This window comes from Clinocottus analis, unplaced genomic scaffold, assembly GCF_023055335.1.
Source record: "Clinocottus analis isolate CAN_PGR_092001 unplaced genomic scaffold, fCliAna1.0.p SCAF_3, whole genome shotgun sequence".
Lineage (NCBI taxonomy): Eukaryota > Metazoa > Chordata > Actinopteri > Perciformes > Cottidae > Clinocottus > Clinocottus analis.
In genome coordinates, this window is record NW_027176042.1 from 17,177,169 (window position 1) to 17,192,336 (window position 15,168).

The 15,168-nt window shown below is 42.1% G+C and overlaps 1 protein-coding gene across 1 annotated transcript; it reads right to left on the minus strand.

Annotated features, from left to right (window-relative positions):
• Positions 1–7,082: 7,082 nt before the first annotated feature.
• alas1 (aminolevulinate, delta-, synthase 1) lies at positions 7,083–12,613 on the minus strand. The gene is made up of 11 exons (XM_068595168.1): positions 12,415–12,613; positions 11,096–11,332; positions 10,744–10,923; positions 10,499–10,642; positions 10,039–10,258; positions 9,375–9,559; positions 9,067–9,246; positions 8,671–8,835; positions 7,879–8,147; positions 7,597–7,759; positions 7,083–7,415 (listed from the first exon to the last, which is right to left on the minus strand). Exons 2-11 carry the CDS (start codon positions 11,301–11,303, stop codon positions 7,255–7,257), a joined length of 1,875 nt encoding a protein of 624 aa, XP_068451269.1. The 5' UTR covers positions 11,304–11,332; positions 12,415–12,613; the 3' UTR covers positions 7,083–7,254.
• Between the last annotated feature and the right edge of the window lie 2,555 nt (positions 12,614–15,168).

Here is a 15,168-nt window from a genome sequence, read left to right on the forward strand (position 1 = left end):
ATATAGTAGAATTGTCCTTCATTCTCTCAACCATCCGGTTAGGGTGGGGATTGTTTCGGAGCCCCAAGAGTTTCATTCCTGTATGATTTCATGCTCCAGAAAGCCAAAGAGGAAACTTCAGTCACTCACAGTAAACAATCAAAGCTTGTGAATGTAGTTCCCTGTATGTTGCAACCAATATTGACTGCAGGTGGTTACTCAGTAATACAACAATCCCTTCAGAAGGATCGGTTGTATAATAGCGAACAGGATTATAAAGATTAAAGATTAAAACAACCATATGAAATGAAAATAAGTAGATTAGTTACTTAGTTGTTATAAAGCAATGAACCACATAACCACGACATGTCAAAAACAAGAACACGTCACATTACTTCAACGAATACAAGAAGAAGTACTTTAATATGGTTCTCTGGGGATTTTTGTCTTTTTTGCTGCGATGGTGCAAGAACAGACTTGTCTCTTGCGATCTTTTTCACAGAAGGAATTGTGTAATAGTCAGTGCAATAACCACTTGTTCTTGGTGGTCAATGTGGAGTCAGCTAGTGATGCAGTGTGACTTGTAGCTTTTTTAAACCTTTAATACAATGAATGTGAGTTAGATAAAGTTACTGAGTCTACTTCCTTCTTGTGATTCATCTTACTGGTGACTTGATGAACCTTGGTAATCTCATAATGGGCTTATTCAGTTGATCTGTGTATGATAATGAGAAACTCTTATTATAAATGATGGTTATATTGTATATTGTATGGCGAGTTATCAATGCAATGGGACAGAATGGGCTTTCATAGTCTTTAAAGCATTGTATTACTCACTGTGCACGTCACCATCATGACCTCATGAGCAATTAATCAGTGAGCAATACTGAGGCTTTTCAAGTGTAGTTGTTGTTGGTTTTTTTTACTGTAAATAAATACAAGGTGACAGACTGGGCCTCCACAAACTTGAATGCAATATTCAGTTCAATGACCACTGCCCAGGATTCACATTATCTCATTGTGTTTGTCCGAGTACAGGCCCGACAAAGCCTTACGGCACCTTTCTAGACATGTGATTACACACATTTCATGCAGACACTCTTCACCTTTTAGATGAGTTAAAACAGAGTAACAGTCACGTGGCCACATTCCTTGAGGCCCCAAGGACCTGCAGTTTTCTGGACGCTGATGGCAGCTGCAAGATAATGAGCTCAGTGTCAAAAACAACTCAAAAATTATAACAACAATTTAAATAACTATTTTTATAAATCTTTTGACTATTCAATTAAAACCGCAGCCTCAGACATTTTGACAATGTCTTATATGTCTTTCTTTGAATCACGGAAAGCAGTCACAATACCAAGGCTCAGCTTGTGCATCACTTTGACTTTTCTTTTTGCGTTGAATTTGTTGGGGAGGTTCTGCTTCTCTACGACATGTCAATCTTTAAACTATGTAGAGCAAAGGACGCTGAATGCAATAAAGCAAACCCTCTATCTATTTAGATTCTTAGATAGCCGTTGGAACCCAGAAGGATGAAATGATCATGTCTCGTTTCAAACAAAATTAATGTCGAAGGATGACGTTGGAATTCTAATAAGGGGTGTATTGTTTTCAAAACCCAGCTGCAACAAGGGGCTCTCCCTGAAATCACTGAGGAATGTTTCAAACTTTGAAATGTAATGCTGTTTTAATCTACCGTACAGCAATGCGATGGCAACGTCACAGTCAGAGATTTCATTAGAACAAACCATTGTTTTGTGTGCCTGTGTGTGTGTGTTCGTGTGTGTGTGTGTTCGTGGGTGTGTGTGTGTGTGTGTGTGTTATAAGACCTGTAAATATAGAGCTGCACGAATGAATCCTAAAATCTAGAAATGGTTCTCGTCTCAAACTCAATGGTGGATGCCTGAAATAAGGTCAGTGGTTTTTACAAGCTGTAGAGATTTTAACGCGACAATATCAAAGGTAAATACCCCACTCGTGAATTTTAAAGCTTTCTACGTCTCTTACAAAAAGGCAGTTGCTAACAAATATTTAAATGAGACTACACAATGTCATCACACCACCTAGCCTGCCTTCACAGCCTCGTTGTGTACTTGCACTCATGCGACGCCTGCTTGGTTTACAGCCTGATGGAACAGCTTGTTACGTCTGCCGATTACATGCAAACATCAACAAGCAAAGTAGTGTTGAATTATAAAGATTATCAGAACAAAACGTGCAAGTATCATTAACTTGTGTTTGCTACAACGTTTATTTTCTGCAATAATCTAAAATCCAATGGAAAAAAATCCCTTTGCCGTTTTGTCCAGGGCCAGGACACCTAAACGCAACATAATGGCCCAATCCCAATCTCCACCCTAAACCCTCAAGCCCTGAACCCTCAGGGACTCACTGACGTCAGCTGCTAACTGGTTGAGTGTGAGAGTCTGTGAGGGCTTGAGCTGGTGTGACGATGAATGGGACAGCACTTTACTGCAACATCACGTGACTACATTAAAAAAAAAATATATATATATATATAGTCGGTTTGCATTCCTCTAGTTCATGTGTTTTTATGTTTCATAATGTTGTAAAGGTATTTTATCAGGCTAAATGCCCACGTGCCTCTTTGTTTACCTTTTTTAAACTATTTTTTACGTCTCCGTTCTTCCACAGCGTGTTTAACCTCACGTTGCAATGCATTGTGGGTAATTCCCTTCGGCAAAGTCAGCATCTAATGTTGACTTACGGAAAGGGTTCATAAAGGGCTCAAAATGTCCGCCACAGAGCCCTCGGGCCCTCCACAAATTGACAATGGGACACCCCTAAACCCTCAAGGACTTTGCGGGAGCGCGCCTCAAAGTGCGTGAGTCCGTAAGGGTGGAGATTGGGATTGGGCAAATGAATCACACCTTTGTTCACCCTGCAGAGATGTGTCAAAATGGCTGCTGTGAAAAGGGCGTATTGGTAGCTCGGGATATGTGGTGTGCTTTTTATTCAAATCAATCTAAACGGGTAATCGTAGCACCAATCGCTAACATAACTTGCATAAATAAAGGCTAAATCATATATTCAGTTTCACACTTTTTGGATGTAGGTATGACTTTCATTTATTCATATCTTCATACGTGAAGAATAAATGTGTTTCAGAGTAGTATTCATGCGGTTTAAAATGAATTGGAAATATTTGATTAGGCTAACTTAACCATTGTTGTTTGCTAATTTCATTTTTTTGAAAATATGATTCAAATTCTTTTTTTTCTTTTCAAAGTATTTTTAACAGCATTTTGATCGAGTCGCTGGTCAGATTTTTTCTTCATATAAATGATCTGGGAGTATTGACGTTCCTATTTAAATCAGCAGGATGTTCAGAGCCCTTTTTATGTGCATAGTTGCCGTTGTGAGCATTGCCACAAGCTAACTTCTGTATAAACTAAACCAACAAGTCCTCGCTGTGGTTAGTTTGTTCAGAAACAACTAAAGCAGGGAGTGGCGATCACACACAATGGAATCAACTCACGCGGTCTCAAAAAAGAATAAACATTTATGTGTCATCTGACCAAACCATAACAGTGACAAAGGCACTGTAACATTGCAGATTAATTAAATTAATTACCATCATTCAACAGCAATGTTCACAAATAACAAATAGGAATTATGCAATTAGGCTGTGAAGAGCTGATCATTGATACATGTCCTGTGCATATGTGTGGACATGAAATGATTTATGTCCACACGCACAAGGCAAATTATTAGTAAAAGCTGAATAAGGGAGTGGTGAAACTTAAAGAATGCAAGTGCCTCCATACAGGTGATGAGGGAACACTAAATGGTTTCATGTAAATGAAAAGAAAATGAAATCTCAACTCAATTCCCCATCTAAAGGATATTTTAGACAAAACATGTTAGACAGCTCAGCATTCTTATCTTAAAGAATGGAGGTCATCTTGTTAGTAGAGTTTAGTGGCTGTACAAAAATGCCCTGAAGTGGATCTGGTAGGTCAAAGTGACACTGTACACTTTACAATGACATTTAGTTGTTTGTTTTTTCCTGACATTTATCACCCATTTGGGATAGTATATGTCAAAATGAAAATCTAAATACAACTGTAATATGTATATCTTCCTTTTTTGTATTCTGATTATTACATATGTATTATGTGTATATAACATTTTATGTACTATCATGTACATGTTATCATTTGATATATTGCACAGTCATTGAGTCAATATCCACTTTCTCATTTGTATTTTTCTTTTTTTTTTTGCTGATATAAACAATCTGCCTATTGTAGTCGGCCTGTTCAACACAACCTGTTTACCACTCTGAATTTTACAGCACATATTGTATGAGTGTGTGCGTGTGTGTGTTTACCAAAACTCACTGTTTCATGAACACTTCAGATAACTTCTGTATACCCCAGATTTCAGAGATGAAAAATAAATGAAGTATGTGTAGCTAATACATATATAAATAAAGGTTTTTCCTCACATGTTTTTACCAACATGCACACAAACAACATGTTGGTGTGTGATGACTTTGTTTATGTATCAAGTCTAATGAGGAGCCAACTCAAAAGCAGAACCAGTGGCAACATCAGTTCTGTGAAACAGCTGCAAATATTTCTCACTTCCATTTTCAGGGCAGTTCTGCCTCTTCTGACACAACAGTGGCAAACCGTCAAATGAGTGAACTGTCAATGTGAGATTGTGATTCGAGCAAAGTGGGCTCACATTTATTCACACAAAAGAACTGGCTTGAGTTTGATGAGTGCTGACCGTACAATCTCAAAATGTACCAACCAAAATAACACGCTGACAAATACATGTGTACACTTCTTGGGATGTAGAGCAGCAGAAGTAACCTGAAGCTTTCAGCTGCAGGCTTCGTCAGTGCTCACATTCATCCATCAGGTTTTAATTAGTGGATTAAGGGAGGAGAGATAAAAGACTGATCCAAATCGTTCTCTAAGACCTGTCTGTGAGGCTGTCAAGGTGTTTTCATCCCAGCTCTGCAAACACAGCGAACATGAGCCCTCCATGACTGGCTCTGAGGCTTATGTGGATCTTGTAGATGTGTGTTTGTATGCTTTTGAACCAATTTGACCTGTTGTATTTTGTGAATCTGGGTCACCTCGAGTTTCACAGCAACGTTTATGTCATCTCTGTCTGAATTTTCAGGGTTTTTATGCGTGAGACTGGTCCCCCTGACACACACACATGATATATACGGACATATGGCGGACATTATACAACATCAGAAATCCTCCTGAATATTCAGTCTTTACAAATCATTATGTCTTCTGTAGACTTGACTACTGTAACAGTGTCTTTACGTGTCTCCCGGAAAATATTGAGCAGAGCACTGACGCTCGAGTCCTCACGAAGACCAACGAAAGTGGATCACAAATCATCAGCTCTGAGGTCTTTACACTGGCTTCCTATCTGTCAAAGACTTGAATGCTTGAGGGCCAAAATACATTTCTGATCTGCTGCTACATTATAAATCATCCAGACCAATCATGTTGTCTAGGACAGTTCTGTTTTCTTTCCCCAGCATCAAAACACTGAGGAACAGCGTTCAGTGTTTGTCCCCATACATCTTGAAGAAACTCACAGAAAACTGCCACTGCATTATGAGTATTCATTTCTTTCACTGCCCTGTAACATTAATTGTTATATTTTATAATTGTGTTATTCTATTGTAGCTGGTTTAAATGTTCTAACCTGTTGGCTCTTTAAATTATTGTTTTAAATTGTACATGAATATTCTCTTGTGGTGTGCTACTTTTGCAAATGGTCTCCATGTTTCTCATTCTTTAAGTAAAGCACTCTGAATTCCCTTGTCTTGTCAAACCCCTTTTGGTTCTGGATCAATGCGTTTTCTTCAAAATGTGTCAATACAAATAGCTATAAAAACCATATCAAATCAAATGTTGAATATTTGTCAGCAAAGGGGAGTACCATGTGAAGGACGTTGTCCTTAATCGCTACAGATGGCAGACAGTTTGGTCCAGGTGTTTATTGGTACCAAGGAAAACTCAATTTAAGTCAAAATTCTATGTCCTCCATTTATCACAAGCACAAGTCGGCCAGTGGAACAGAAACAATAAGGATACTAAGACCACCAACAGCGCAACACAAAGATTGATTCTTTTAATTTGCTGCCAGAGACAAATTGTTTTGACATGTTGATACGTTGTTCAGAGTGGCGGAAGCAGGTGACCAAATGTTACTTTAGGTGTCAGTTGACGCAACGAACACAATCTGTTCCAGCATCATTCACCCATTTCAGATCGTGTAATTATTGTGGTTGTCAGCAGTAAGACGATCTGAACACACATCATATTTACTTTTATTTACCTGTCCTTTAGGACAGCACTCCCCAACCACCGGGCCGCAGCCCGGCACCTGTCCGTGGGCCAATGAATGAAAAGAAAAAAGGTCGGGAAAATGTCTTATTTTGAAAAATGACCGGACAAATCCTTCTATGGGTACCCTCAAACAAAATCTCTTGACATAGGACAAGAGGGTACGTGACCGTTACCCCAAAAATTTAAATTACAAGTCCGTTTCAACTCTGTGTTGTGGATTAAAATCAAGGCAAGATTATCTTGACATCGCCAAAAAAGCTCTGAAACCCTGATCCCATTTCCAACATTCTATCTTTGTGGAGCGGGTTTTAATTAAGTTAAAGAGTTCACATAAAAGTTTAAGTTACGGAGTAAAGTCAGTAGACTGGACATAAACAACATACGTCGGGGTCGTTGTCTCTCATCACCCCGCGATGGGACCGGCCCGTCGCAGAGAAACAAGCTCAAGAATCCCACTAATTTGGCTTGTGGTGAGTTGCATTTTTATGCACTTCCTGCTGGTCATATCATTTTATTACATTAATTTATCACCCACACCATGAAGGCTGGTCCGTGAAAATATTGTCACAAAACCGGTCTGTGGCAAAAAAAAAAGCTTGCGGACCGCTGCTGTAGGACACCTGTTGCACACAAAAAGTGCTAAATAAAATGTAGTCCAAAGTTTGAAATGTACAGAGGTGCATCTTATTCTTATTAATGTGTTCACTATCAAATCATTGGAGAGAAAACAGCCACACAAAAACAAAGTTTACTTTCCATCTCATATTTTATTCTGAGCATATAGAACATCCGAACATAGAATATATTAAATAATGTGTAGAAGGACTTATCAAAGATAATACATTCTATGACAGTGATAAGAGGAATGGATGTTGAGTATGTATGTGCCATCTCGAGCAGGCAGTAGATTGTAGTGTTATTAAGCGCAGGCTGAGACGAGGTGGCTGAGACCGCTGAAGTAAGACTTTTCACGATCGCTCATCACCTCGAAGTGCAGCGGCTGCTGGCAGAAGGTGCACTCTGCGGATGAGTGGGGCTTCAGCTCCAGGCCCATCTCCTTCCATGTGTGCACCAGCTTCTCTGTGGAGGGAAAGCAGTTAATAATCATTACTGAGAGAAAGCTAGTCAGTTAAAAAAAAACAACAACAGACAACCAAGTTGAGTATTTTGACCGACAATATGGTCACGCAAACCTCATGTCCAACAGGGTGACTTTACATTTGAACTCTCATACATTAATATCATCGCTATATGCTCTTACCAACAAAGTATTTCATCATCTCAGGGGTGTGGTGAGGCGTTGGGGCGATACGCAGGAGCTCCTCCCCTCTGGCAACGGTGGGATAGTTGATGGCCTGGACGTAGATGTTGTGGCGACTCATCATGAGGTCACACACCTCAGTGTTTTTCTCCGCATTGGCTACCTAAAAATGACAAAAAAGGAACACACATGATTATTTGAATGGAGCTATATCGAAAGACACACTGAGGACTACTTTGTGTGTGGTTTTCTTTTTGTATTTTATTTAAAATGATAAATTACCCGGATTGGGATGATGTGGCTGGGGCAGTGCACCACCGGCAGCCCCGAGTCCATCAGCATTTGTCTGAGCAGCTTGACGTTGCGCTGGTGTTTACGTCTCAGAGCGCGGCCCTCCTCCCCTTTAAGGACCTGGATCGAGTTCCTAGCTCCGTGTAAAAGCATCGGAGGCAGAGAGGTGGTAAAGATGAAACCCGCGGCGTAGGAGCGCACCGTGTCCACCAGTGAAGCGGTGCTCGCGATGTAGCCGCCCACACAGCCGAAAGCCTTGCCTGGAAGAAAACACGGCACAGTGGGGGTTATTATTTAATCTAGGTTGTCTCTACAGCTTCAGGGGACATCATTCAGCCTTCTTTAATAAAAAAAAGTCACAACATTATGGCTCAGTGGTCGATGCAACATCCTCCCACTGTAATCTCTCAAAGTAGATCACTCGGAAATGGCAGCTGCAGGAGAACCGGGGCTGAAAAGCTCTCAGTTAGAAATAATTGTCTTCTCAGCTTGACAGCGACACACAGACGCAGGGAGTAATTCAATAAGAGTGCTACAAGAGCCCACAGTCTCCTAGCAACAACAGCGCTGCTCTGGCTTCTTCATACCCTCTGGCCTACTGTGTGACACAGATGAGACCCAATCGGGAGTATCACAACCGAATTGAAAACAGACATACTAATTTTTAAAAAAGATAGTGAAATATTTAATGGTTCAAGAACATGTAGGCGTGACTTAACAAAATCTAAATGGTTAGTTATAACATTGTCAGTATTTTTGTTATACAAGAGATTACATGCTGACCTAATGTCCCCGAGATGATATCCATCTTGCCCATGACGCCGTCTCTTTCTCCGATGCCCCCTCCTCTGGCGCCGTACAGGCCCACTGCGTGAACCTCGTCTACGAAGGTGATGGCACCAAACTCGTGGGCTAAGTCGCACATCTCCTCAAGCGGACACACCGCACCTGTGATTAAGAGAGAGAAGTTGAGCCATTAGCCAAAGTACAGCCACAAAATAGGTTGTTTTAGTCTGATACCACATTATAAAACTACATTCACGCTGATAGACAATTTTTTAAAAGATGTTCTTGGGCAAGCCAATGTGGAGCTTTAATCAACATTTCTTTCAGCTCAACAATTGCTAACATTTATATGACAATTAATGATCAACCAGATGATAAAAATCCCAAACTAACCATCCATGGAATGGACCGTCTCAAAGGCCACGATCTTCGGTTTGTTGGGGTCTCCCTTCTGGAGAAGTTCTCGGAGATGGGCGACATCATTGTGGCGGAAAATAAATTTCTTCGCACCACTGTTCTTGATGCCCATGATCATTGAAGCGTGATTGCCTGCATCAGAGTAGATCTCACATCCTAAAATAGTTCAGAAGAAGAGAAAGTGAGAATAAGAGTTTGCATCACACATTTATTCATGACCAACTTATAAAACATACGTAAACGGTGGATTTATTAGAAATATTTAAAAAGAAAAAAATGTGTACCAGGTAGCATCTTGGCAAGGGTGAAGAGGGTGGAGTCATTGGCGACAAAACAGGAGGTGAAGAGCAGTGCAGCGTCCTTCTTGTGAAGGTCAGCCAGTTCGTGTTCAAGCTCCACGTGGAACTTACTGGTCCCGGAGATGTTCCTGGTGCCGCCTGCCCCAGACCCATGCTTTCGTAAAGTATCCCTAGAAATGAAGAAAGAGAAAAGTTGTTTTTTTATTTTTTAAGCTTCGCAGCAAAAATGTATATGTTATAATGATGTTGAAGGTGGGGCAAGACCAATTAAGCCGAAGAGTAAGTGACACCTTGTTTCAAGGTGTTACCGCTGCACTGGGGATGTGTAAGCCGGGCAAGCTCAAACAGGAAAAGAAAACATCCCACCTCATTGGGGCACTGGTGTGCTTTACGTGTAAACTATGGCGAACTAACACCCACACAAACAATGAGCCGGAACATCCAGGTGTCAGGTTGACTTCAATAATGATGTGGCGTGACTCGGCTTTTGTACGTTTATTTTTCCTCTCTCTGACTAAATCGCCCACAGGAGACGCAAGCAGCCAAGAAAAATATTTGTCTCATTACATGTAAACACGTCTACCCCCAAAAGGACTGAATTGTTTTTCCTACACTACACACGAACACAAACAACTCGACAAGTACTCACATAATGGACTGCACGACCCGTGGGTGTCGACTCATGCCCAGGTAGTCGTTGCTGCACCAAACGGACACGTCCCTCTTTTGCTCCAGAGAGCTAGTGAAGTCATCGGCCATGGGGAACTCGCTGGCCAGACGGTTCACAGTCTTGAACACACGATATGTGTGGTCACTCTTCTTCTCTTCTATCTTCTTCTCAAAAAACTCATCGTACTGGTAGCGGGACACTGCAACAGAACAGGAAGGAAACACTTGCTTAACGTGGCTTGCATTGGGACAGGTGAAGCAATGCCAAACACGATGAAAGTCTTCGCTCACCTCACTCAAAAATAGTAGGCAAACTACAACACACGATTGGAATTGTTGCTTGTATGATGGTGGACAATGTGGCAGCTTAAAAACTCTGCAGTATTGTTCTGTACTTTTTTCCATGAATAGGTTGTCAAAGCACCCAAATTAAAACTTACAACTGCCGGGCAAGTTGTCCTTCAGCAAATGGGATACGCTTTTCGGTCTCTGCTTCAAGAGGGTATTCAACAGATTACTCTTCTCCCCTCCACTTCCCTTCATGGTGCTGGCCAGGGACGGCTTCAGCTGAGCAGGGGACACTTCTGCAAGGCAGTCAGGAGAGGACAAAAAGAAAATAGTCTCAACATATGTTCAAAAAAAGATGGGCCAAATCACTCTCATTAAAAGCCTAATAATTTCTTACCTTTCTTGACTGTGCGGACTTCCTGGACATCCTCCAACTCCATGTTGACCTGGCGGACCACACTGCTGTTCTTTTGGCCCATCTCAGCAGCCAGGAAAGGGCATTTGGAGGCCACCGCCTGGCTTGAAGACGGCATAGGGTGGCCACTTGGCAGCTTGGCCTCCGCTTCCTGTTTAGGGCCTGCAGGTTAACAAAAGAAATTTTAAAAACTTTAGATGGATCATCATTAAGAACCTTTAAACAATGCAATAATTCAGTCAGTCATTGCATCAACTGGGATAGTAAATGGTAGGTAGGTATTATAATGTAGCTACCACATTAATTAGCCTCAACATCTGGATCTACTCCTCACCTTCAGCAGACATGATGTCCTCGGTCTTCTGGTGGGAGGAGGAAGAGGAACAGAGGGCCCGAGCCATTGATGGAGCCATAGGTTTAGCGGCCAGCTCCATCATGAGGGGGCATCGCTGGGCGTACACCACCATAGACTTTTTGGACTGCTGGAAGAAGGCCTGTGGCACACGAGCCAGGAATGGACAGCGACGTACGATCACATCCATGTCAGCAGTGGTGACTTTTGTCCAGGGATCTAAAGGAGACAGTTGACCCTTCAGTTCAGACACTCCTATGTGCAGCAAAAACCTGTTTAGTAGGGCATTTACCTGAAATGCAATCAATTCACAGTTTCGGTCTAATTTACTAAAATGCTTTCAATGACATGCACACATTTAAAGTCAACAGTTTATTCTCTCTGTGCAATGAAGACAGCTGTTGGTAGTACTTTGGTTGAGAATAGTTCCCTTTTTTTAATGAGCGCAGAGCAAATGTCACTGAGGTCAAAACTATTCGAAGGGGAAATAGTTCATGAAATGAGGACTAATACACTTTCACTGCAACAAGTGTCTGATCATACGCTGAAACATGTCAAAGAAGAAAATCCTATTGCGTAAAAAAAGGAAAAACATCTGACGTATATGCCTGTGTCATAACCCTTCCCGAGTTAAAGTCAGGTCCCCTCCACATTCCCCGACAGAGGAATCACTCCCGTACTTTTTCCGTCCGCTTGAAGTTCGAGGAAAAGTGCTAAGCGTTATTACCTGTGTAAGTGCAACCGATTTAACCATAGAAAAGCAATACATTGACCAAAAATAGTTCGTGTTGATGGTGATTTTGATCTCTTTCCTGACGATAACTCCTACAACTACAAGCCGAAAGCTTCTCGGGTGTAACGGTTACAACTACATTCTTCCGTCAGCCCTTGTAACCTGATTCCAGGTCAGATATAAACTATGGCATGGACACAAGCCTCTGGCCAACTTACTGTCAATATGAGCAGGAAATTTTGTACAAACACTGAATGGTTTCCAGGTGTCTGCTCGCCCTTTAAAGTGGTCTTTTACGCGTTGACTCCCAACGCGTTTCGTGTCAGACCTTCTGACACATTAAGAGAGCAAGAGTCACGACTCGTCTGTTTCTCACGTTACAATTAAAATACCCGGTTGCGGTTAAAGCGTTTTTATAAACTGGATAGGATGAAAGGTGCGCTAAGCCTCAACCTTAGCTGCTCGTGACCCTCACCGCTTGACCGAGTTTGACGTGAGCTAGGCTTTCCACGTTAGCTAAGAAGCTACATCCAGAAGTCAAGATGATGAGAGGCGAAGAAAAACTTACCTTGTAAAAACTTCGAGCTTTAATGACGTAATCCTCTTCAACAGTCGGGTAGTGGACCAGGTGTCAACAGCAGCGCGGATCTAATGTTAGACTCGGACTAAAACGCCTTGTTACAGGAGACGATGCAGAGAAGACAGCTTCGTTATCCTGCACTGAGGACGAACGAAAAGGACGCGCCTGTGCGAGTGCTTATAAGCGCATTCGCTATGGCGGACACCACGCGGCAGTCTCGCGAGATCTAGTTCGTGTTACGTCAAGAGGTCATTCCAGTCAATCGTCTATGTGACTCATGCATGTGACCAAACTGGCACCTCGCACGAAGTCGTACGTAGTATTTTTCTTTTTTTTTAGTAGATGTTTGATGTAAGAAATATACTTGATATGATTTTTTTTTACGACACACATCGTTGTTAGTGTGTTTATCGACATCAAGGACTGCAGACTCAACGTTATGTTAACAGTGCCATCTCAAACTGCTCCTTCAAATGTTGTGTGTCTAACTTTGATACAGGGCAGTGTTTTTACATAACATGAATCCGAATTTCAGCTCGAGACTTACATGGACACGTTATATGATGTGTCAGAATTGAGCAATTTCTTGTGCACAAGTGACCTCTGGTGTTGAAAAAGAGACTTTGCTGGTTCTTAAACATTCATTGCAGGCTATATATTTAAAGTCTACAGTTCTTTCTTGAGCTATGTTTGCTTTTGGGAGTTTGGCAAAAAATAAAGGAACTAAATGTAAAGTTTACACATACATTGTGTCTTAATAAACATTTAAACAATAGTAATAACTCAAACAGTAGACGCACCCAGCTGCAAGTTTATTAGATAACGTTAGGCCTACCAGTTCACAAACCTGCAATATGTCTGACCTTTATGAATAATGTACCATTTTTGTTACATTTGTTCTATATTTCTATTTCCAGCCAGACCTGTGGTCTGTCCGTATTGATTTAGTTGGTATGGACAAAAAAAACATAAATATGAACAAAGACAATACCAAGTGACCAATTTGAATCTTACGACTTTATAGCGTGTCTCCAAATGTTCTTTTGAATTAAAGAAGCATATAACTTTGGCAGCGAACTGCATCTATAAAATGTATTTTTGTGGTTTTAAGTCTTAAATTTAGCTCCTCAGCAAATGCAGTCGCAGTGTTCTGCTGCCCCCTTGAGACGCCCTTTGGAAACACTACAATACATGCATGTAATATTATATAAAATAGTCAAAATTAATACATATCATTAACATAACAATGACAGAAGGTATTGTGCTCCATAATGGATGTTTGATTATTGATTCTTTGCTGATAAGACTTTCATACTTTTAACTCAAGCAACATTTTGAAATCATAAGTAAGTGAATAAGTAAGGTGCAGTAAATATGCAGTAAATAATTAGCGATGCAATTAAAAAAAGGAAATAAAGGGGTAACGATCAATAATAATAACAATAATAAAAGTAAAGGTAAAGTTAAAGTAAAGTGCACGGAATGAGGTTATGATTATTTAAAGTGACAGGTGATGGGTAAAAGTGACAGGTGATGGGTAAAGTGGCAAGTGACTTTAAATGTGTGGAGGGATGTGCAGTGGAGAGAAGGGAGAGAAAGGAGAGAAGGGAAGGTCTTGGGGGAGACAGAGTCAGTCAGTGGGGGACCCGGCTGTGTTCATGAGCCCGACTGCTGCTGGGTAAAAACTGTTTGTGTGGCGGGAGGTCTTGGTCCTGATGGACCTCAGCCTCCTGCCAGAGGGAAGGGACTCAAAAAGTCCAGGGTGAGAGGGGTCGGCCGCAATCTTCCCTGCCCGCTTCAAGGTCCTGGAAGCAAACAAGTCCTGGAGGGACGGCAGATTGCAGCCAATCATCCTCTCGGCAGAGCGGATGATGCGCTGCAGCCTGGCCTGGTCCTTGGCAGTGGCTGCAGCGTGCCAGACGGTGATGGAGGAGCAGAGGATGGACTCAATGATGGCGGTGTAGAAGTGCACCATCATTGTCTTTGGCAGGTTGAATTTCTTCAGCTGCCTCAAATGTCAGTGAATACCGGAGACAGCTGGTCGGCACAGTGCTTCAGGGTGGAGGGGGAGACAGAGCCCGGCCCCGCTGCTTTGCGGGGGTTCTGCTTTTGAAAAAGCCTGTTGACGTCTCTCTCCTGAATAGAAAGAGTCGTCACTGGGGACGATGGTTGGGGGGATAGGGTAATGTGCGGAGGTGTGAACCCCCGATGGGCTGGGGATGTGAGCGCTGGGGGTTTGTGGCTGGATGATGGGCCTGTGGGGGATGGCGTCAGGACTGCTGCATTGTCTTTCAAAGCGGCAGTAGAACTCGTTCAGCTCGTCTGCCAGGCGGAGGTCGTTCCAGGAGTGGGGGGTTTTGGGCTTGTAGTTGGTGATCTGCCTGAGACCTCTCCAGACAGAAGCAGAGTCACTTGCTGAGAGCTGATGTTGCAGCTTCTCAGAGTACAGTCGTTTAGCATGTCTCACCGCCTTGCTAAACCTGTATTTTGACTCTGTGTACAAGTCCTTGTCCCCACTCCTAAACGCCTGGTCCTTTTGCAGGCGTAGCGTTCTCAGCTCTGCTGTGAACCAGGGTTTGTCGTTGTTAAAGGACACCCTGGAGCTGGATGGAACACAGCTGTCCTCACAGAAGCTGATGTATGAAGTTACAGCCTCTGTGTACTCATCCAGACTGTTAGTAGCAGTCCTGGAAACGTCCCAGTTAGTGCAGTCCAAGCACGCCCGGAGATCCTCCATAGCTT

What these genes read in the sequence shown, in the direction of transcription:
- alas1 (XM_068595168.1), bottom strand. Translation starts at nt 11,303, where the DNA reads ATGGATGTGATCGTACGTCGCTGTCCATTCCTGGCTCGTGTGCCACAG. An exon ending in AGTCCGCACAGTCAAGAAAG is followed by an intron (nt 10,643 to 10,743) that starts GTAAGAAATTAT and finishes ACTGCCTTGCAG; the next exon opens with AAGTGTCCCCTGCTCAGCTG. An exon ending in GACGGTCCATTCCATGGATG is followed by an intron (nt 8,836 to 9,066) that starts GTTAGTTTGGGA and finishes TCTTAATCACAG; the next exon opens with GTGCGGTGTGTCCGCTTGAG.